This window comes from Schistocerca piceifrons, chromosome X (genome assembly GCF_021461385.2).
Source record: "Schistocerca piceifrons isolate TAMUIC-IGC-003096 chromosome X, iqSchPice1.1, whole genome shotgun sequence".
Lineage (NCBI taxonomy): Eukaryota > Metazoa > Arthropoda > Insecta > Orthoptera > Acrididae > Schistocerca > Schistocerca piceifrons.
Window position 1 is genome coordinate 467775216 of NC_060149.1, and position 21892 is coordinate 467797107.

General features: G+C 38.4%; 1 protein-coding gene across 1 annotated transcript in view; it reads left to right on the forward strand.

Moving 5' to 3' along the window:
* The window catches only part of LOC124721645, a 504773-nt gene that overhangs the window by 476700 nt on the left and 6181 nt on the right, over nucleotides 1-21892 (forward strand). The window contains exons 5-7 of the mRNA XM_047246708.1: nucleotides 8505-8574; nucleotides 18359-18421; nucleotides 18533-18639. Of these exons, the coding sequence (XP_047102664.1) occupies nucleotides 8505-8574; nucleotides 18359-18421; nucleotides 18533-18639 (240 nt within the window). The remainder of the gene's footprint in view (nucleotides 1-8504; nucleotides 8575-18358; nucleotides 18422-18532; nucleotides 18640-21892) is intronic.

A 21892-nucleotide genomic window follows, 5' to 3' on the forward strand; every position in this document is an offset into this window, starting at 1 on the left:
CTTAACATCCTCCATGTCCTGAATGAATGGTACCTCCTGGGGAGCGGACCGAGTGGTCCTTCTCCACCTCTATCGCGCCTTAGTGTGCTCGAAATTGGACTATGGAAGCATAGTCTACTCCTCTGCTCGGCCGTCTATTCTTCGGCGTCTCGACTCTATCCAGCACCGTGGATTACGTTTAGTGTCTGGAGTTTTTTTACACCAGCCCTGTGGAAAGCCTTTATGCTGAGACTGCTGAACCTCTGCTGTCCAATCGGCGAGCAGTCCTTATGAGTCGTTATGCTAGCCATCTGTCTTCCATGCCTGCTAATCCAGCCCATGACCTTTTTTTCGATGCCTCCTTTGATGTAGGGTATGCAGGCCGCCCCTCCTCCCTACTACCACCGGGAGTCCACTTCCGTCAACTGCTCCATTCTCTTTCCTTCCGCTTTCCTAAAACCTTCTTGACAACTTGGGGTACAGCACTGCCTTGGCTCCGTCCCCGGATCTGCCTGCTCCGTGATCTTTGTCGATTTCACAAGGATGGTACCCCTTCACTTGTTTATCGTCGGGCATTTGCTGCTCTATGTGCACAAATGACGGACGCCACATTTATTTACACCAACGGCTCGAAAACATCGTTAGGTGTAGGGAGTGCCTATATTGTTGGTGACACCCCAAATCACTTTTGGCTTCCCGACCAGTGTTCGGTTTATACTGTGGAGCTTTACGCTGTTCTCCAGGCTGTCCACTACATCTGCCGCAATCAACGGATACAGTATGTTATCTGCTCAGATTCTCTCAGCTCTCTCCTCAGTCTCCAAGCTCTTTATCCTGTGCACCCTCTGGTCTACCGGATTCAGGACTGTCTGCGCTTGCTCCACCTGGGGGGCGTCTCGGTGGCATTCCTCTGGCTCCCGGGACATGTTGGTATCTGTGGAAATGAGGCGGCCGATATTGCAGCCAAGGCTGCAGTCTCTCTTCTTCAGCCAGCTATTCGATCGATTCCCTTTGCCGATCTACGGAGCGTTTTACCTCGTCGTGTTGCTCATTTATGGCATGCGCATTGGTCGACACTTCCCCATAATAAATTGCGGGATGTGAAAGCTCTTCCTTGTGCTTGGACCTCTTCCTTCCGAACGCATCATCGGGAAGAGGTAATTTTAACTAGAATCCGGATAGTGCACTGTCTTTTTAGCCATCAACATCTTTTTAGGGGCGATCCTCCCCCACTCTGTCCCCACTGCTCTCAGCTGTGGACGGTAAGACACCTTTTAATTGAGTGCCCCTATTTTAATCCGTTATGCTCCCGTCTACAGCTATCGCCTGATATATTGTCGATTTTAGCAGATGACACGCGCTCTGCCGACCGCGTTCTCAAGTTTATTAGTGCCAGTGACATGACGTCAGTCATTTGAAGCTTTTTTTGGGGACAACCAACCCCTTTCTCTAGTGGATTTTTAAGCCTTCCTTCTGCTTTTAGTTTCTCCAATTTTATGACTTTCGTTCCCATTGCTGCTGGTTTTCAATTTCAGTTTTTTACTGTTTCCTAAGTCACGGACCGGGCGCTAATGACCATAGCAGTTTTGCGCCCTAAAACCAAAACAAAAAAAGAAAAGAAAGAACTACCATCTTGCATCATTTACACCCACAGATTGTAGTACCTTATAACAAATTTTGGGCTCAAGCATAATATATTATCTCAAACAGAATGGCCACCTCTATGCTAACAGGTATGGATTCCATAAAAATTTATCACACAAAGCCCAACCTTCAATTACCTTACATGACAACCAGATTGATATAGTATTTCTTGATTTCTGAAAAGAATTGGAGTTCGGTAACACACCAATGATGCTTAACAAAACTATGATCATATGTGTGGTACCAGGTAACATGAGATGGACTGCTTACATATGCTCAGTTGTAAAGAAAGCAAGTGGAAGGCTTTGTTTCATTGGTAGAGAACTGGGAAAATACTGACTTTCTACAAAGGAGATGGCTTACAGAACACTTATGTGACTCAATCTATAGTGTTGATGATGGGTTGTGGTTCATACCGAATAGGATTAACAGTAGATACTGAATGTACACATAGAAGAGGAGGATGAATATTATTCCAGTTTGTTTAACTAACAGGTGAGTGTCATAAAAACGATGAAAAATCTGACCTGGAAGATACCAGAGTATACTTGTCACCTATCCCACAAAAGCCAAGTTACATTTCAGGAGTCAGTAATAAGGGAGGAATCTAGAAATTTACTACAGCCACTTCTGTATTGATACAGTAGGGACCATACAGAAAAGATTATGCTCATCAGAGAACACACAGAGGCATTTAAACAGTAATTCTTCTCATGTGCTATACACTAACAGAACAGGACAAAATGCTAATACACGGGACAAGGAGACGTACAGGATCTGGACAAAAATATGGAAACCTAGTGACAAACTCATGTCTAAACATAAATGCAGACACTAACAAAGCATTTAGGTTCCACCATTGTATTTCTCTGTGAAAGGCACCTTTGTGTTGTCCTCAACACCATGTGAGAATGAGTCCTTGTCAGAACAGTGTTTTAAGTAGTTGTGAGTGCATTGTGATGGACCTTGGTGAATTCAAATGAGGGCATATTGTTTGTGCTCATATGATGGATGCTTCCATAATCAAGGTAGTCAAAGTTTTTGGTGTTTCAAGAGCCAGCATATCAAAGATTTATACTGCATACATTGAAAATGGAAAATCAACAGCTCAGGCACAATATGGACAAAAGTGTGTTGAGGGACCATGACAGATTATCACTGAAACCAAGTGTGATAAAAAATAAAGAGGACAACAACTGCCAAAGTCAATGCAGAACTGAATGTCTCACTGGTGAATCCTGTGAGCACCAAAACAACATGAAGTGATTTCCATAAGCTGGGAGTTCCAGGATGAGCTGGAATTCCATAACACCTTATCAGTGATGAAAACTCCCGTAATAGGAAAACTTTCAGCTGAAGACATAAAATCTGGTTTACAGTGCAGTGGAAGTAAGACACCTAGTAGGATGAGTCTTGTTGCATACTGTTTCCAATTTCTAGTCGAGTTTACACCCCAGGAGTGAAATGTGGTGGGGGTTTGGTGATCTTTTGGCCAGCCATACTGTGGTATTCCATGGGCCCCATGGATACTTTGGAAAGTTGTATGTATGAAATGAGCTTTTTGGGTGATCAGATCCATCCAACAGCACAATATTTATTCCCCAATGGTATGTTCCAAGATGACATGGCCCTTGTTAAAACTGCTTGCATCATCCAGGAGTAGTTTCGTGAGTGCAAGGAGGAATTGTCACATCTTCTGTGGCCACCATAGTTGCTATATCTAAATATTACTGAGCCTTTGTAGTCTGCTTTGGTGAGAATCATGTGCAATTGCTCTCCACCTTCATCATGGTTACCTGTATTTGCCACTGCAGGAAGAATGGTACGAGATTCCATTGAAAACCATACAGGACCTTGTTTGTTCATTCTGAGATGACTGGAAGCTGCTTTGGATGCAAATGGTTTTTATAAACTGTATTAGGCATGGTACTGTGTATTGTTTTTGGTGTTTCCATGTCTTGGTATATCCCCTGTACCTTCTTCTATGCACTCTGCTGTGGCTTGTAGACTGTGGATGAGATTTGAACTGTTATTTTAGGAACTGCTAATTCATTGAAGGGAAATTGTAAGTCTACATTTGGGATTCCCCAAGGCACTACTATATATTTTTATTGTCATTCATCTTTCTGCATTAATTCAGATGATGACTCAGTAATGTCCTTTCAGTTCATTTTATGAAAGAGAGCTGTATCCACCAGGATTGTGCTTTTAAGTGTATTGCCATCTTTAACTCCTATAAAAAGTATTGCATCTGAACCAAGGAGCCCCATTCAGTGCTTTTTTACTTGCTGATAGGTTTTCAAATTTATATCTTTGCTCTTTTCATCATAAAAACATTCTTGGTTGTGGTTACACAGTGAATATACCTGTCATCATTGTATTTGTTGGTCTTATATGCAGTCCAATGTAAGGAAATCAGTCTTGCATTGCAAAATTACAATTTTGTCACACACAACAGTGATCATTGAGATACGAAATCTAGAGCAATGAGTTTTCTACATCTGTGAATACTTATCTTTCAGAAACTGACACAACAAATACACATATGAATGTTATAGATTTTATTAAAACATTTCTTTGGTCAACATTGCTATATACAAAAGAGTGATTACTAGTTTCAACAACTAAAAATGGTCCCCTTCAGATATAGAAATTGCTATAAAAGATAAAAAGTCAGAAATGTTTTGAAATACAATATAGTTAAGAACAACAGTCACACAAAAGCTGTTAGGAGTACCAGTACATATTAGAAAACGAATACATGATGATAAATCAAGAGAATAAGTAAGACACTTTGTCGTTACAGTATTAACATCCTTAAGGAAATGACAGTTGTAGAACAGAAAAAATAAAATCACATTAATATAATCCAAGCCCAATAGCACAAAGCTATTTGCAACAAAATTCCAATGAAAACATACCTTATTGTTGTATTTACAATATACAAATGTAAAACATATTGTAAAAACATCATTGCAGTGTTTTGAACATAACATTGACTCACAATGCCTGGTCACATTGTCAGTCAAAGGGAAAAAATCTAATACAGCAGAACTTAAAATACGCTGTTCCCTATGAATAATAGCCACAGTGTGTAATAGCTCATGTCTAAAGGCAACATACTAGGCACACATACATCAGTTATTGCATAATATTCTGGGGTGAAAATGCACAAATTGTAGAAAATGTGTTCAGACTGCGAAAACAATCCATCAGAATAATGAGCAAGAGCCACAAAAAAGCCCACTGCATTGAGTTATTCAAAAAATTGTGTATTGTTGTCAGTTCCAAATGATATATATTCCAAAGTACAGTTTCTATTTAAAAAATGGAAAAAAGAACAGCATGCAGCAAACAATTCCATACATGAAACTTCCTGGCAGATTAAAACTGTGTGCTGAACCAAGACTCGAACTCGGGACCTTTGCCTTTCAGGCAAGTGCTCTACCATCTGAGCCACCCAAGCACAACCCACGCCCTTTCCTCACAGCTATACTTTTGCCGGTACCTAGTCTCCTACCTTCCAAACTTTACAGAAGCTCTCCTGCGAACCTAGTAGAACTAGCACTCCTGAAAGAAAGGATATTGCAGAGACATGTCTTAGCCACAGCCTGGGGGATGTTTCCAGAATCAGATTTTCACTCTGCGGTAGAGTGTACGCTGATATGAAACTTCCTGGCACATTAAAACTGTGTGCCAGACCGAGACTCGAACTCGGGACCTTTGCCTTTCGTGGGCAAGTGCTCTACCATCTGAAAGGCAAAGGTCCCGAGTTAGAGTCTCGGTCTGGCACACTGTTTTAATCTGCCAGGAAGTTTAATATCAGCACACACTCTGCTGCAGAGTGAAAATCTCATTCAGAATTCCATACATGATCATTAAACCAGATATAAACTGCAAAACAGATAGAAGACATAAAGGGAGTCCATAAATTTAAAACATTACTTAAAGAATATTCACTAAAATATTTTTTACCAGAGTTCATGCAACATAAAATTATTACAAATAAATAAGTAACTTGATCAATTACAAAGCAGACCAAGAGGGTGGAGTATGCTTGTAAACAACACAGTAGCTTGTAGTCTGTAATTTACTCCATGCAATACAAAACCAAGGTGAATTACTCGAAGAGTCTTCCAGTTCATTTCTCTTTTTTTGAAGCAGGCTCCTGCCTAACATAATGAAGTGACAAATTGCTTACATGTATATTTGTATTATGAACTTCTTATGTATAGCCTGTTTTTTTTCCATTACCTTATGTACCTCATAAATTATGAATATATATGTGTGTGTGTAATGATGACATCCATGCAGATAATTTTGTCTATGAATGGATGAACAAATAAATAAATAAATAAATAAAAGGTAGTAAACCAACTGATTGGCACTGCAAATGTGGGCTAACAATTAAGTGAAAATGCCACTAGGTGGCAGTACAGTGTAATGAAATGGGATGTAATGTGATACAATAATTAAAAGGAAAAAAATAACAAAGTAGTGATTTTAAAATAAATGATATAACCAATAGATGTAGCTATAAAATTAGTAAAATCTGTGTAATGAAACTGAAGCTAGAGATGGCCTAATGTTATGAAAAGCTAATTGTCACAGAGAGAGAATTAACACAAATAACATTTTAACCTTTACATTTTTAACTATAAAAACACCAACTACTGTTTAACCAGATGCTAAATGAAGTTACATGGGACCTCACTGAACAATATGAAAGCCAGGAAAAAGACAACCTCTAGGTATGACAGCGACCTTATAAAAGGCAATGCTGCTCAACTAATGTTGTTGTAAGTAATATAAACTATAATACAATACATATAAAATTCATCTGCAGCTTGTTGTAAGAAGTTAAATAATTTGAACAATTGGCTGGTAGTGGAAGTCTTACATGGCTTTATGTATATGTGAAACATGAACTAATGCTCAAGAAATGTACTAGCTGCTCTTATCATTACTACTAATTACATGTAAAATGTGCCCATATTATGATACATAGAACAGAACAACAATCAAAGCAGAAAAACAACTAGTGTGAACAACTTCCAAGTGTGGTCATCTTAGATAGCCAATGACTAATTACAAAGCCATACATAAATATCAACATTATATTTATAAAATGTAGCACATAATGATGTGCTCAAAAATAAACTCTCACCAAACACCATGCAAGTCAAAAGACAGCAGCATTCACTAGGAGTAAATAGTGGTGGCTTCATTAACACAAGAATGAAGATCTTGAACTAATGTCATTGTGCAAGGTAATGTAGTGTAATATATACAGTATTTATAGAACTTTTAGTGAGGATATAAAAGATTATAACTAGAAATAATTGTTAATATAGATCCAAGGTTATTGGAATGTATGATGGGTAGACCTATATCCACGTCTGAATAAATGCTAAACTTTAATGTGAAGTCAGTGCTGTTACTTATGGTGAACTCGGGCAAAATTCTATTCTGTTTTGTTCTACATCTGGCCAATGGCCTTGCTGCAGTGGTAACATCGGTTCCTGTCAGATCACCAAAGTTAAGTGCTGTTGGGCTGTGTTAGCACTTGGATGGGTGACCACCCGGTCTGCCAAGCGCTGTTGGCAATTGTGGTGCACTCAGTCCTTGTGAGGCAAACTGAGGAGCTACCTGATTGAGAAGTAGTGGCTCCTGTCTTGGAAACTGACATACGGCCGGGAGAGTGGTATCCAGACCAAGTACCCCTTCATATCCACATCCAGTGACGCCTATGGGCTGAGGATGACATGGTGGCCGGTCAGTACTGTTGAGCCTTCATGGCCTGTTAAGGAGTAGTAGTAGAAGTAGTAGTAGTAGTAGTAGTAGTAGTAATGGTAGTAGTTCTATGTCTGACCTGCCCTCAAGGATATTAACACCATAATGACCAACAGCTTTTACATAATTATTCTTGTTAATGCTACTGTATTATGAAATATTTGTGACCTTCTATAGCAATTTCCAGATCTGAAGATTACCACTTTTGTTGAAACTATTAATCACTGTTTTCTACATTGCAATCTTGGCCAAATCAAGGTTTTAATAAAATCTTCAACATTGAAGTTTACAGGCTGTTGTCTCCATGCTGACAGTAAGGCGATTCAAATACTTGTGTGTTTTGATGAGGTGTATGTAAATCACCACCTTGTTTTTATTGCACTGTTGACCAATGGCGCTAATTAGGGTGACTCTTGTCGCAGCTTATTTGTTTTCCTGAAGGCAATGAAGCAGATATGGTGTGAAAATTTTTGTCAGCTACTTCAGTGCCCTCCAACTGATTAAAAAGATATTCATAGCTGAGAAAATGATCCATATGATTCAGTACTCCTGTACGCTGCTAGCAAAAAGAGGAGAGAGGAAAACATTTGACTGTGCACCTGGAAGCATTGTGTTGTTGTTTTTAGTGTGTTACAAGAGTTGCTCAATTTCTCAGAATTTTATTAGTATGTGCACTAGAGATCATGATGTCAAACACTCAAGAAGCCAGGCACATCATCATCATCATCATCATCATCATGATCAACAACAACAACTACGAAAACTACTTCATGGAGTGGAAAGTCTGACTTAGCTACCACCTGAGTCTTGTGATGTAAGCTGAAATTTTTCACTTGTAAGAAGTGAAAATTTTTGCTCACTCTCGCACATGTATCTACCATTCACATATTCCAAAAAAATGATGGAAAGTAATTTATTTTGTTAACTGACTGGGATTGATTGAATTGGTTCATGACACTCAAGGAGGAAAAAATAATTGTAAAAGACATAAGAAAATTTGAATATTTCTGTTGAAATGAATTTTTAATTGTGTCGGCATTTGTAAACTTGCAAGGTACCCAACTAATAGATGAATATTTGTTTTTCAGTCATTATATTGAAGAGGTTATATCAAACTCAGCTTATGACTTCAGTAGCTACTTTCAAGATGATCATATTGTGAGTATACATTGTATATACTATTCTGAAGCTTATCAGAATGAAATTCTGTGTAAAGTAGTCAAGTTTCAAAATCAAACAAGCTATGGGGCATATATGATAAGTTTAAATCATCAGTAATACTAACTGATTTCTGTTCACTCTTACCATGTCAGTTGATCTAGTTTTTGAGAGTAGACTGCTCCTTAACAGAATTTCATCTACCTTATGGATTTAGCTTGTAATATTCCTTGATAGTGTTTTAAAATGACCTTTCATACTGGAGATGCCTACAATATGCCTTACCATGCTATTTGAATAAGTATAACTTCGCCTTTCTGATCTCACTATCGTTTAATATCTTTACCATAAAAGTGTTACCTAAACATTACAATAAACAATTGAAATTGTTTTTAGTCAAGACCAAATTATGTCACTTACTTCTGCTGAACGAACAAAAATCAATGTAATACAGATACATTTATGACGAAATGAGAGACTGTTATAGTTAAATCCACCACACACAATATATTGACATCAATTTGAAGTATGGTATAATGAATAGTAATTGTCCAATTTGGACACATGCTAATGTTTATCAGTTGGACTATTAGCTTTACATAAATAATGCAAATACACAATATGAATTTAATGAATTTTCTATACCAGTAAATCTGGTTATACAGAAACAGCAGTGTCTGATGTCATTGAAGTGCTTGCAACTGAAAACATTGATCAACCATCTCCTCATAGTAAAGTGTGTTAATTAAAACTGCTAAATCCTTGGCAGTGCAGTTTCCAACAGTATTCTGGGAGTATAATTGTAACAGAATTACAACACTGAATTAGAGCAGCTACATACACACATGTACAGTAGCATTATATAGAACACAGATATAACAGGTCCTATTTGAAGACAGTTAAAGCATACATTCCAGTGTTGTAGATAAAAACTTAGCTATTTTTATGATTCTGTTTGAAATTGAAATAAAGTTAAAATTTTGAAAAAAAGTACTTGTAATACCAGTTACAATTCTGAAAACTTCATTTGGAGGATGTTATAAATAGTAAGCAATAATTAATTTTCATCACTGACTGTTCATTTCAATATGTACCTCTGATCCTTCAACATTGTTACGGTACTATAGTACACTTATAGGACATGGAGAAGGTGCCTATTCCAGGTGATATAGAACATTCTTAGGCTACACACACAGTTAGAATTTCACTTCTGATTTATTCAGTTGAGAAAGAATTAAGGTTCTGTGTGTCTCTACAGTCCTACAGAGTACTATGCCCGGAGAAGTTTTCTCAGCTATACGAAGTCTGTTCAAAACATTCTGGAACATTCATAGTTTTGCACCAATGCTGTGTAGGAGTGAAATGCAGTTGGCATCCCTGCACGCACCTATGTTTAATGTGTAACTACCAGAAGTTCCATTGTTCACAAAGCAGGATCATGTGATGATAGTCGGTGGAATGGGAAACAGTATTGATAGGGATCAGGGCTATAGTATTGAGTGTGACCTGGTGAAAATAGCCTTAGCAACGACCCATACCAGGGTGGGGCTGGTGCCTGCTTTTGTGTGGCATGATCAGCCCCAGTTGAACTGCTCTGTCAGGAAGGTAAATATGGAGTTGGCTCAGTTGCGTAGGGCAGCCACTCTGTCAGACATTGGATTGGTTCCTGTCAAGGCTATTGATAGGGGGGATTTCACAAGGCATGGCCTACACCTCAACATGAAAGGGAAGGGTAAACTGGCAGGGTTGTTAGGGAAATCCATAAGGGGGGACACTAGTACTCATGGATGTACCTCTTTTTTAGACTAATATCAGTATCCAATGAGAAGTTCAGACAGGCAGGTGCTAAAGAGGTCCAAAACTCACAAAATTCTCACAACAGGAAAGTAAATAATAATGTTACCATATTTAACCAAAATATTGGTGGATTAAAGAAAAAAGTAGATTCTCACAAAAGTAAAGTAAAAAATAATGTTACCATTTTTCACCAAAATATTCTGGGATTGAAGAATAAAGTAGATGAGCTCCTGGTTTGTTTAGACGACATTGAATCTGATAACATAATAGATATACAGGGTGATTCAAAAAGAATACCACAACTTTAGGAATTTAAAACTCTGCAACGACAAAAGGCAGAGCTAAGCACTATCTGTCGGCGAATTAAGGGAGCTATAAAGTTTCATTTAGTGGTACATTTGTTGGCTTGAGGTGCTGTTGACTAGGTGTCAGCATCAGTTGATGCTAAGATGGCGACCGCTCAACAGAAAGCTTTTTGTGTTATTGAGTACGGCAGAAGTGAATCGACGACAGTTGTTCAGCGTGCATTTCTGTATATGGGGCACTGAGAATCCGCGGGAAACAACTCAGTATGAACATGACTAACCTAAGGTGAACGTTTTCTGTGCCATTTCAGCCAATAAAGTTTTTGGTCCCTTTTTCTTCGAAAGTGCTACTGTAACTGGACTACAGTATCTGGAGATGTTAGAGAATTGGCTGTTCCCTCAGCTCGAACAAGAAGCACAACAATTCATATTTCAGCAGGATGGAGCGCCACCACATTGGCACTTATCTGTCCATAACTAACTGAATGTCAACTACCCGAGGCGATGGATCGGCCGCCAGGCAGCCCATGACAGAGCACTTCATCACTGGCCTCCAAGAAGCCCTGATCTTACCCCCTGCGATTTTTTCTTATGGGGGTATGTTAAGGAAATGGTGTTTCGGCCACCTCTCTCAGCCACCATTGATGATTTGAAACGAGAAATAACAGCAGCTATCCAAACTGTTACGCCTGATATGCTACTGAGAGTGTGGAACGAGTTGGAGTATCAGGTTGATATTGCTCGTGTGTCTGGAGGGGGCCATATTGAACATCTCTGAACTTGTTTTTGAGTGAAAAAAAACCTTTTTAAATACTCTTTGTAATGATGTATAACAGAAGGTTATATTATGTTTCTTTCATTAAATACACATTTTTAAAGTTGTGGTATTCTTTTTGAATCACCCTGTACTATGCCTGTCTGAGCATCACATTGTGTCTAATATGGAAATGGTAAATATCAGTGGTTATAAACTAGCTGCACATATGGGTAGAGAGAATAAGGTGAGAGGAAGAGTTGCCATATATGTCAAAAGTTATCACTGTGTAGAAAGCTTAGATAGAAAAAGTTTTGTCTAGAGCAATATATAGAAGCATGTGACTGTCAACTTAAATTGAAGGACGGCTCTGTTATAATTGTAACAGTATATAGGTCCCCTTCAGGAAACTTTCATTTACTTCTGGAAAACTTTTATGCCTTGTTGTGCTATCTGTCAGAAAGGGGAAAGCAAATTATTATTTGTGGGGACTTCAATGTTGATTCACTGAAAGAGTGTAATAGGAAGAATGACCTGGAAGTCTTGCTCGGTTCTTTCAATTTGACATCTGTCATTAATTTTCCTACCTGGGTAGTAAAGGACAGCAGCATATTGATAGATAACACTTTTATAGACCAAGATAGGTTTAAAAACATAAATTCTTGTCCTATTGAGAATGGGCTTTCTGATCATGATGCTCAGCGAGTTACAGTATATGACATAGCTCCATTCAGTAATTCAAAACTACCCTCCAAAGTTGTGTGTTCAATTAATGACTGTACAATAAGAAATTTCAGAGAAAATCTTCAGCAGTTAGCATCGGGTTCCTTGTACACCTCAACCCAGTCTAATTTAAAATATCTTATTTCATGATACACTTGTAAGAGAATTTGAAAACTCTTTCCCCAAGAAAGTAGTTAAATCTAATTATAAGAAACCATGCAAAAACCCTTGGGTTACTAAAGGAATAAAAATATCTTGTAACCACAAAAGGGTACTGTATCTAACAACAAGAAAGAGTAATGACCTAGAAACAGCCAAATATTATAAAAACTACTGTGCTACATTAAGAAAGGTTATTAAAAAGTCCAGAAGCATGAGCATCATGTCTGAGATTAATACCTCTGATAACAAAATCAAAACAATTTGGAATATTATTACAAGGGAGACAGGGCAACCAAGAGTATAGGATGACAGCATCACCATCAAAGCGAATGGAAACTTGATAAACAACAAGCTAGAAATTGAAAACATTTTGAATAATCATTTTTTAAATGTTGTAGAGAAAATAAGATCTAAATGTTCATTACAAGGAGCAAGGCAGTTAATGGAAGAGGCCTTACCCACACCATTTGATACAATTGAAATTCCACCCACCTCTCCTTCTGAAATTAGGAAGATAATAAACTCTCTCAAGAATAAAAGCTCACATAGAATTGATGGCATTTCCAGCAGGATAATAAAAGCTTATTCCCAAGAAATAAGTGGGATTCTTAGCCACATATGTAATAGCTCTCTGAAGCAGGGTATTTTCCCAGATATACTGAAGTATGCCATTGTTAAACCACTGCATAAAAAAGGGGATACGTCTGATGTCAAAAACTACTGTCCAATCTCTCTTCTGACTGCCTTATCCAAAATTCTTGAAAAAGTAATGTATTGTAGAGTAGCTTCACACCTTTGAAAAAATAAAGTCTTAACAAAATGTCAGTTTGGTTTCAAGAAGGGTTTTTCAATGGAAAATGCTATATATACTTTCACTAATGAAATATTAAATGCTCTGAGTAACCAGAAGTGACCCGTTGGGATTTTTTGTGATCTATCAAAGGCTTTTGATTGTGTAAATCATGGAATGCTTCTAGATAAGCTCAAGTACTGTGGTATGAATGGGACAGTGCTCAAATGGTTTAAATCGTACCTAACTGGAAGAGTGCAGAAAGTTGAAATAAGCAGTTCACATAATATGCAAAAAATTGGTGATTTCTCAAATTAGGGAACTATCAAGAATGGGGTGCTGCAAGGTTCAGTCTTGGGTCCCCTGCTGTTCTTAATAATTAATAATTAATGACTTGCCATTCTACACTCCTGGAAATGGAAAAAAGAACACATTGACACCGGTGTGTCAGACCCACCATACTTGCTCCGGACACTGCGAGAGGGCTGTACAAGCAATGATCACACGCACGGCACAGCGGACACACCAGGAGCCGCGGTGTTGGCCGTCGAATGGCGCTAGCTGCGCAGCATTTGTGCACCGCCGCCGACAATGTCAGCCAGTTTGCCGTGGCATACGGAGCTCCATCGCAGTCTTTAACACTGGTAGCATGCCGCGACAGCGTGGACGTGAACCGTATGTGCAGTTGACGGACTTTGAGCTAGGGCGTATAGTGTGCATGCGGGAGGCCGGGTGGACGTACCGCCGAATTGCTCAACACGTGGGGCATGAGGTCTCCACAGTACATCGATGTTGTCGCCAGTGGTCGGCGAAAGGTGCACGTGCCCGTCGACCTGGGACCGGACTGCACGACGCACGGATGCACGCCAAGACCGTAGGATCCTACGCAGTGCCATAGGGGACCGCACCGCCACTTCCCAGCAAATTAGGGACACTGTTGCTCCTGGGGTATCGGCGAGGACCATTCGCAACCGTCTCCATGAAGCTGGGCTACGGTCCCGTACACCGTTAGGCCGTCTTCCGCTCACGCCCCAACATCGTGCAGCCCGCCCCCAGTGGTGTCGCGACAGGCGTGAATGGAGGGACGAATGGAGACGTGTCGTCTTCATTGATGAGAGTCACTTCTGCCTTGGTGCCAATGATGGTCGTATGCGTGTTTGGCGCCGTGCAGGTGAGCGCCACAATCAGGACTGCATACGACCGAGGCACACAGGGCCAACACCCGGCATCATGGTGTGGGGAGCGATCTCCTACACTGGCCGTACACCACTGGTGATCGTCGAGGGGACACTGAATAGTGCACGGTACATCCAAACCGTCATCGAACCCATCGTTCTACCATTCCTAGACCGGCAAGGGAACTTGCTGTTCCAACAGGACAATGCACGTCCGCATGTATCCCGTGCCACCCAACGTGCTCTAGAAGGTGTAAGTCAACTACCCTGGCCAGCAAGATCTCTGGATCTGTCCCCCATTGAGCATGTTTGGGACTGGATGAAGCGTCGTCTCACGTGGTCTGCACGTCCAGCACGAATGCTGGTCCAACTGAGGCGCCAGGTGGAAATGGCATGGCAAGCCGTTCCACAGGACTACATCCAGCATCTCTACGATCGTCTCCATGGGAGAATAGCAGCCTGCATTGCTGCGAAAGGTGGATATACACTGTACTAGTGCCGACATTGTGCATGCTCTGTTGCCTGTGTCTATGTGCCTCTGGTTCTGTCAGTGTGATCATGTGATGTATCTGACCCCAGGAATGTGTCAATAAAGTTTCCCCTTCCTGGGACAATGAATTCACGGTGTTCTTATTTCAATTTCCAGGAGTGTATATTCACGAAGATGCAAAACTGGTACTTTTTGCTTATGATACAAGTATAACTATCACACCCAACAGACAAGAATTAACTGGTGAAATTGTAAACAATGTTTTTCAGAAAATCATTAAGTGGTTATCTGCAAATGGGCTCTCATTAAACTTTGACAAAACACAGTATATACATTTCCACACAGTAAATGGAATGACACCATTAATAAATGTACACTTCGATCATAAATTAGTAGCTAAGGTAGAATATTCAAAATTTCTAGGTGTGTGCATTGATGAGGGGTTGAACTGGAAAAAACACACTGAGGATCTGGTGAAATATTTGAGTTCAGCTACTTATGCTATTAGGGTCATTGCAAATTTTGGCGATATACATCTCAGTAAATTAGCTTACCACGCCTATTTTCATTCTCAGATTTTGTATGGCATCATATTCTAGGGTAACTCATTATTGAGTAAAAGAGTATTCATTGCTCAAAAGTGTGTAATCAGAATAATTGCTGGAGCTCTTCCAAGCTCATCCTGTAGACACTTATTTAAAGAGCTAGAGATCTTCACTGTAGCCTCACAATATATATATTCACTTACGAAATTTGTTATTATCAATCCAAACGAATTCAAAAGTAATAGCAGTGTACATGGCTACAACACTAGGAGAGAGGATGATCTTCACTACTCAAGGTTAAATCTAACTTTGGCTCAGATGCTGCCACAAAAATCTTTGGTCACTTGCCTAATAGCATCAAAAGTCTGACAGATAGCCATATAGCATTTAAAAAGGAAATTAAAAGAATTTCTTAATGGCAACTCCTTATACTCATTAGATGAATTTTTGGATATAGCAAGTGGGTAATTTCCCCAAGCCCCACAAAAAAAATGAAGTCTCATGTAATATTTTGTGTACTGTAATATCTTGTATAGACCCATTTTATTAACCTGACATGTTCCACATCATTACGAAATGTTGTATTCATGATCTATGGAACAAGTACTAATCTAATCTAATCTGTATGTCTGTCTGTTAGTTATTGTTCAGTGCTGTATTAAGTAGAACATTATGTCGCACAGTCTGCAAATTTCAAGATGGCAGCGTTAGAGGAGCAACATGACTGCATTAAATTTTGCATGAAACTCAAGGAAACCTTTACAGAGACAAACCAAATGATGTAGGAGGCCTATGGTGATGAGTACTTAAATCATACTTAGTGTTACAAATGATTCACATGGTTTAAAAATGGCCAGATATAAGTTAAAGATGACCCTCATTCAGGATACCCTTCAATATTTGCCAACAAAACTCATGTCAGGAACGTCAACACAATTGTGCGTGCCAATCAAAGACTGATTGTTCAAGGGATTGCAGAAGAATTTAACATTTCATCATGTCATGAACTCCTGACACAGCATGTTCGAATGCATTGTGTGGCCACCAAATTCATGCCATGGCTCATGAGTCAAGACGAGAAAGACCTTTGCCTTACAGTCTGTGAAGTATAGGATTGTGGAAATGAGAACAAGATGTTCCTTACGAGAATCATAACTGGTTATGAGACATCAGACTATGGTTATGATGTTGAGACCGAAGTTCAGTATCCACAATGGGTCTGGATAGTTTCTCCAAGACAAGGAAAAGCTTGTCAGATTAGGTCAAATGTCAAAGCCATGCTGATAGTTTTCTTTGACTTTGAAGAATTAGTTTATCATGAATTCATGCTGCAGGGACAAACTGTTAATTGATGACATTATCAGGACGTATTTTGATACCTGTGAGACACTGTGCACTGTGACCTGTTGGTGCATGACTATTGCACTAAAAATGAAATCACTGTGCTGATTCATCATCTGTACTCTCCATACCTATCCCCTGTGGACTTCTGTTTTTTTTTTTCAAAGTCAAAAATCCGATTGAAAGGACAAAGATTTGCAATGACAGGTAAGAGGCATGCCAAACCTGCTTCTGGAAGTTGAAATGGTGTATCAATTGTGGAGGAGAGTATTGCAAAGGAGGCCATGTACAATAAGTGAAAGGTATGCGTAGAAAAATTTTGTGGACAAAGTTCTGAATTTTTTGAACAGACCTCATATGTTTGACATTTTAGTGTGTTAAAAGTCATATTACCCATTTATTAAACACAGTAACTGTAATTTTCGTAGAAACTTTCAACGGAGTTTTTACTTGAAGTGACTGGATTAGTCACAATATATTAATAGATATTTCATCATTAAATCTTTGTACCATACACCATAATATTAATTAATGTTTACCATGGGTTTTAGATCTAATATTTATTCAGTTGCTTCTTTATGTTCACATATTTGGGTGAAAATTTCTTCTGTATACAAAATTGCTTTGTTGCTAGCTAATTTTATGGGAGCTGGAATATTGTAAAATAATGTTACGGGTTCATAGAATAGGCAAAAACAGAAACGAAAACAAACAAACACACTCTCTCTCTCTCTCTCTCTCTCTCTCTCTCTCTATCTCTCTATCTATCTATCTCTCTCTCTCTCTCTCTCACTCTCTCTCTCTCTCTCACTCTCTCTCTCTCTCACTCTCTCTCTCTCTCTCTCTCTCTCTCTCTCTCTCTCTATCTATCTATCTATCTATCTATCTATCTGTCTCTCTCTCTCTCTCTCTCTCTCTCTCTTCCCCTCCCCACCCCCCTTCCCCCCCCCCCCCCCCACCCCTCCTTTTCCCTCTCATAAATTATTCTTCAGAAATCTACTCAGGGACAGTTTCTTAGAAAAAAAGTACTTCCATTCATATAGTAAACTCTGCAGGTTAATAAAAGTAACATCAAGTTTAAAAATCATAGCAGTAGGCATATTACAAAAATGTTACTCTGAAGTGTAGTAATGTCATGCCATAATATTATGCTTATATCTGAAAGTCAGACAACTGATTATCAAACACTGAGTGATGTGGCACATTAGTAAGACACTGGACTAACATTCAATAAGGTAGCTATTCAAGTCCTCTCTGGGATGTCCAAATTTATGATTCCTGTGGTTTCTCAGAATTCCATAAGGCAAATGCAGGGGTAGTTACTTTTGAAAAGGATAGGGTCCATTTCCTTCTCTGTCTTCCCCTTATCCTAGCTCATGTACCATTTCTACTGTCTTCATCATCAACTGAGCATTAAAACATAAGATATTATACATTATCAAACATATAATCAAAGAGTGTAGTTTTCAATGCATTTTTACTTACAGTCTCAGTGATTTATCTGTAAATACCCTCAACAATAAAGTAGACCTGTTGTGCAAATATATGAAGATTACATTTTGTATTTCATAGACATTTTTGTTGTCACTTGATAGTAAACAATAAGTTTCACAAAATGTTGTGTTTAATCAGATGAATATTGTGTTTCTTAACTGACAGTAATGAAATGTTAATCAAATGTTTTTCTTTCCCTTCCTGTGAGTATGAGGATGTTGCAACAAGAATTGATGCAGATGCCAATGATGACTCAGTATGTGACTCTGATGTGAGTACCATATTTAATAAACTGAAACATTGCTTTTGAAGCATACTGTACAACTACGTTTAGAAAAAAAGAGACAGGGCTATTTAAGTAATTAGGATTTTCTGTCACCAGGAGACTGTGCTGTACCCTAAGGTTGGCCAGAATGCAGATGATCGAACATTATTCATTGTTAATAATGATGGAAACTACAAGCAAGGAGTTAGGGTAGAGAAATGCAGGTGAGGAAACAATATAGATCCTAATGAATAGAAAATACATAGACTTTCATGAGAATTTTTGATAATGCTTAATATTCAGTACTTCATTGTATAATATTTCAATCATATACAATGCAGCTATATCCCAGGTGATTGAAAGAATCTGGTCTGAATGTAATTTATCCATTATGTACATCTACATATAAGAACTGATTCATTTAAATTGATAGTAATATAAAAGAAAGTTTTCTCTCTAAGACTAGCGTATGCTCAAATGAACAGCTGAGGAGTCTTTTGGATTGTCAGAAAAATTGTACAGCAGTTGTTGACACTCTGAGAGCAAAAGTACTAGTACATTCAGGCATTATCCAGTTGAAAGATATTGTGTTACTTACCCAAATAGTTTGCTAGAGTTGTTTCAACACAATCTTTCATTAACAAACCCCAAAAAGATGAAGCCAATGTCAGGATATAAACACTGATGTATTCCATCAGAAAAATGGTAGATATTAAGTGCTTAACTTCTTCAGATTTAGGGCACTCTAGAAGAAATTTAAAACAGTGTTCCTTTATGTTGTGACCAGTTCGAATGATGTAACACTTGCTATGTTGGAACAAAAAGTTTTATAAATTACCACATGGTATAATGTAAGTTGTTCTTTCATTGTTACAAGTTACAGCCTTGTCCTGAACTTTAACCTACCATCTTAGGAAGATTATGTTCAGTTTTAAGGACACTGCAGCCACAAAAACAAGAAACACTACTAATATATCCTTGTGTTCTTTCAGTTTGTGTCCAATGATCTCTTCTGCTTTCATGTTATAGAAAGTGTTGTAATTTATCAAGCGCCAGTACAACAGGTCTTGCATATTATATAATAAATTAAGCAAACTCAAAATAAAATTGTAATTATATGGGCAGTGGATAGAAGGGAAACAGGGTAGTCTGTTAATGAAAATGATGATGTCATAATTGGTCAATGATCAAAGGGTCCATGACTACAAAGGTTAAACAGAGTACAGGAACTTGGTAATGTCAGTTGTGAAGAAAAAGCTTTGTGGTATACTTAAGATTCAGTACCACAACAATTCACTCAGCTTGTTGCTGTTCTAACTAATTATCAATCAGGAAAACAATTCACTCTCTTAAAGAAAAAAGTATCATGGAGGTGTTAATATTACAGGCCAAATGTTAAAAGCATATGTTCCTCACATAACTATTGTACTTGCCCATATTATTTATGGTCTAATGTTTAATTTTCACTATATACTTTCCACACAGGCTTAAGTATGTCATTGTTACACTGCTCTTTAAGACTGGTATCTGGGCAGATATTAATAACCATTACCATTTTAAGAAATATCATCCCTCTCAAAAGTTAAGGGGAAAAATAGAATAGCTAAGCATATCTGCAAATATGAGACTCTGTGTTACTCACAATTTGTATTCTAAAAGGAAATCTCCACTGCCATCTGCCATTTCACTGGCCATGTATTATAATGTCTTAATGACAAAATTTCGCCCAGTGGGACTTTTGTGATCTGACAGACATTTAACTACACAAATGAAAACATTATTTTGGACAGACATGAGGTTTATGGCTTTCGAGGTGCAATGAGTAAGTATATTTAACTGATACTAAACATAAAGTGCCATGTTAGACAGATTATGCCATTCTCCCAATGATTCTCCTTCAGAGTGGGAACAAATTACTACTGGTTTTCCTTAACATTCAATTTATAAACGACCTATAACAGAATTCGTTGCTGAAGATGCACGTATCATAATAAAGCATAATAGAGCTGCAATAACAGGTACAATGCTTATGTGCCAAGCAGCATTTATCATTATAAAAAATATAGCATAGAGGAAAGAAAATGTGTAAAAGTTAGTGTTCAGTTTCCTGTGTGACTGTACATATTAATCAGAATCTAAATTGAGAATCATATATTATAGACCTAATCATAATGTATAGTTCAGCAATAGTTCATGTACACACATTAACTGCTTTGTGATGAAAGCATCACTTAACATACTTTCATTAATTTATATTTAGTGGAACAATATCCTGTTGCAGGTCTGCAAAAGCATCCACTGCACAATAACATTCTCTAAGGATAGTAAATGGTATCCATCCTCAGACCTCATGTAGGCAGTTGTTTAAGAACTATATATGCTACTGCCAGCCTCACAATTAGTTTCCTCTCTTATATAGTGTGTTGTGAGGAACCAGTTGCAAATTGAAAATAAGAGTGTCATTTGTAAATTCAGGACCACTATGCAATTAAAACAACGTATGACTTTTGACAGTTCTGTGAGGAGTTAGTGGAGGGTAGTACTGCTGGCAGCATGTGTTGGGCATGCCATACCAATTGTCAGTACATGGCTGTTAGCTGACCATATGTGAATCATTGTTAAGTAATAAGGAAATGATAGTACTGAATGTGGTGCTTACAGCAATGAATATTTCATAGATGTTCAAAATCATGGTGTAATCAGAACAATTCCAAAGGATGACACTCTTAGTGCCCCTTCCTCAAACCCACAATTCATTCTGGAGCTGACAAAAATTATCATCTGTTTGATCTGTTGCATCAGCAACCCTTAACTGATCAATGTTTCCTCAAGTACCACCATAATATGGCTCACAACTTGACACCAGTCCTCTGGTTAACTTTGGTGACAACTAGTTCTGTCAACATTTCCACTTTTTGGAATAAACTTGTTATTGTTTCTTGCTATGTTACAGTTCATCTAGTTACATATAAGTTCAGTTGGACTGAAATGGATGTGGGATGGAGGAAGCCTGGTAACAATATGCTCTTAGCCACAGCCAGTCCATTGACATGACAGTGTGGGACGTTTGGTTTGCACAGCTTTAAAAGATTCATTACCTTCTTATTCTTGCCAGGTTCAAGGTTTTTTTTCAACTACACATTTCTCTTTACCCCAAACAAAATAGTGACTTTCCTTCAAAGCCCAGATGAAGCATTCCTTAAGGCAGTGGAGTTATATGGTGCACATTACCTACTGTGTAGTCATTCTCATGTCCATGAATGAGAAAAAGAGGTACTCTAAAAACATGTTACCACATTCCTTGGGAGTTAAATGTGCTAACAGACAATGAAAACAATTTTAAGAAACAAACCAAAATCATAGTGCTTAACAACTCCACTACACCACATGAATTCCCAAATATATCTATATCATCTGTGTAAGGAAAGGGAACTCACATCCAGGGCCAAGGGGGGTCACAGCCTGCCACTGCCCTCT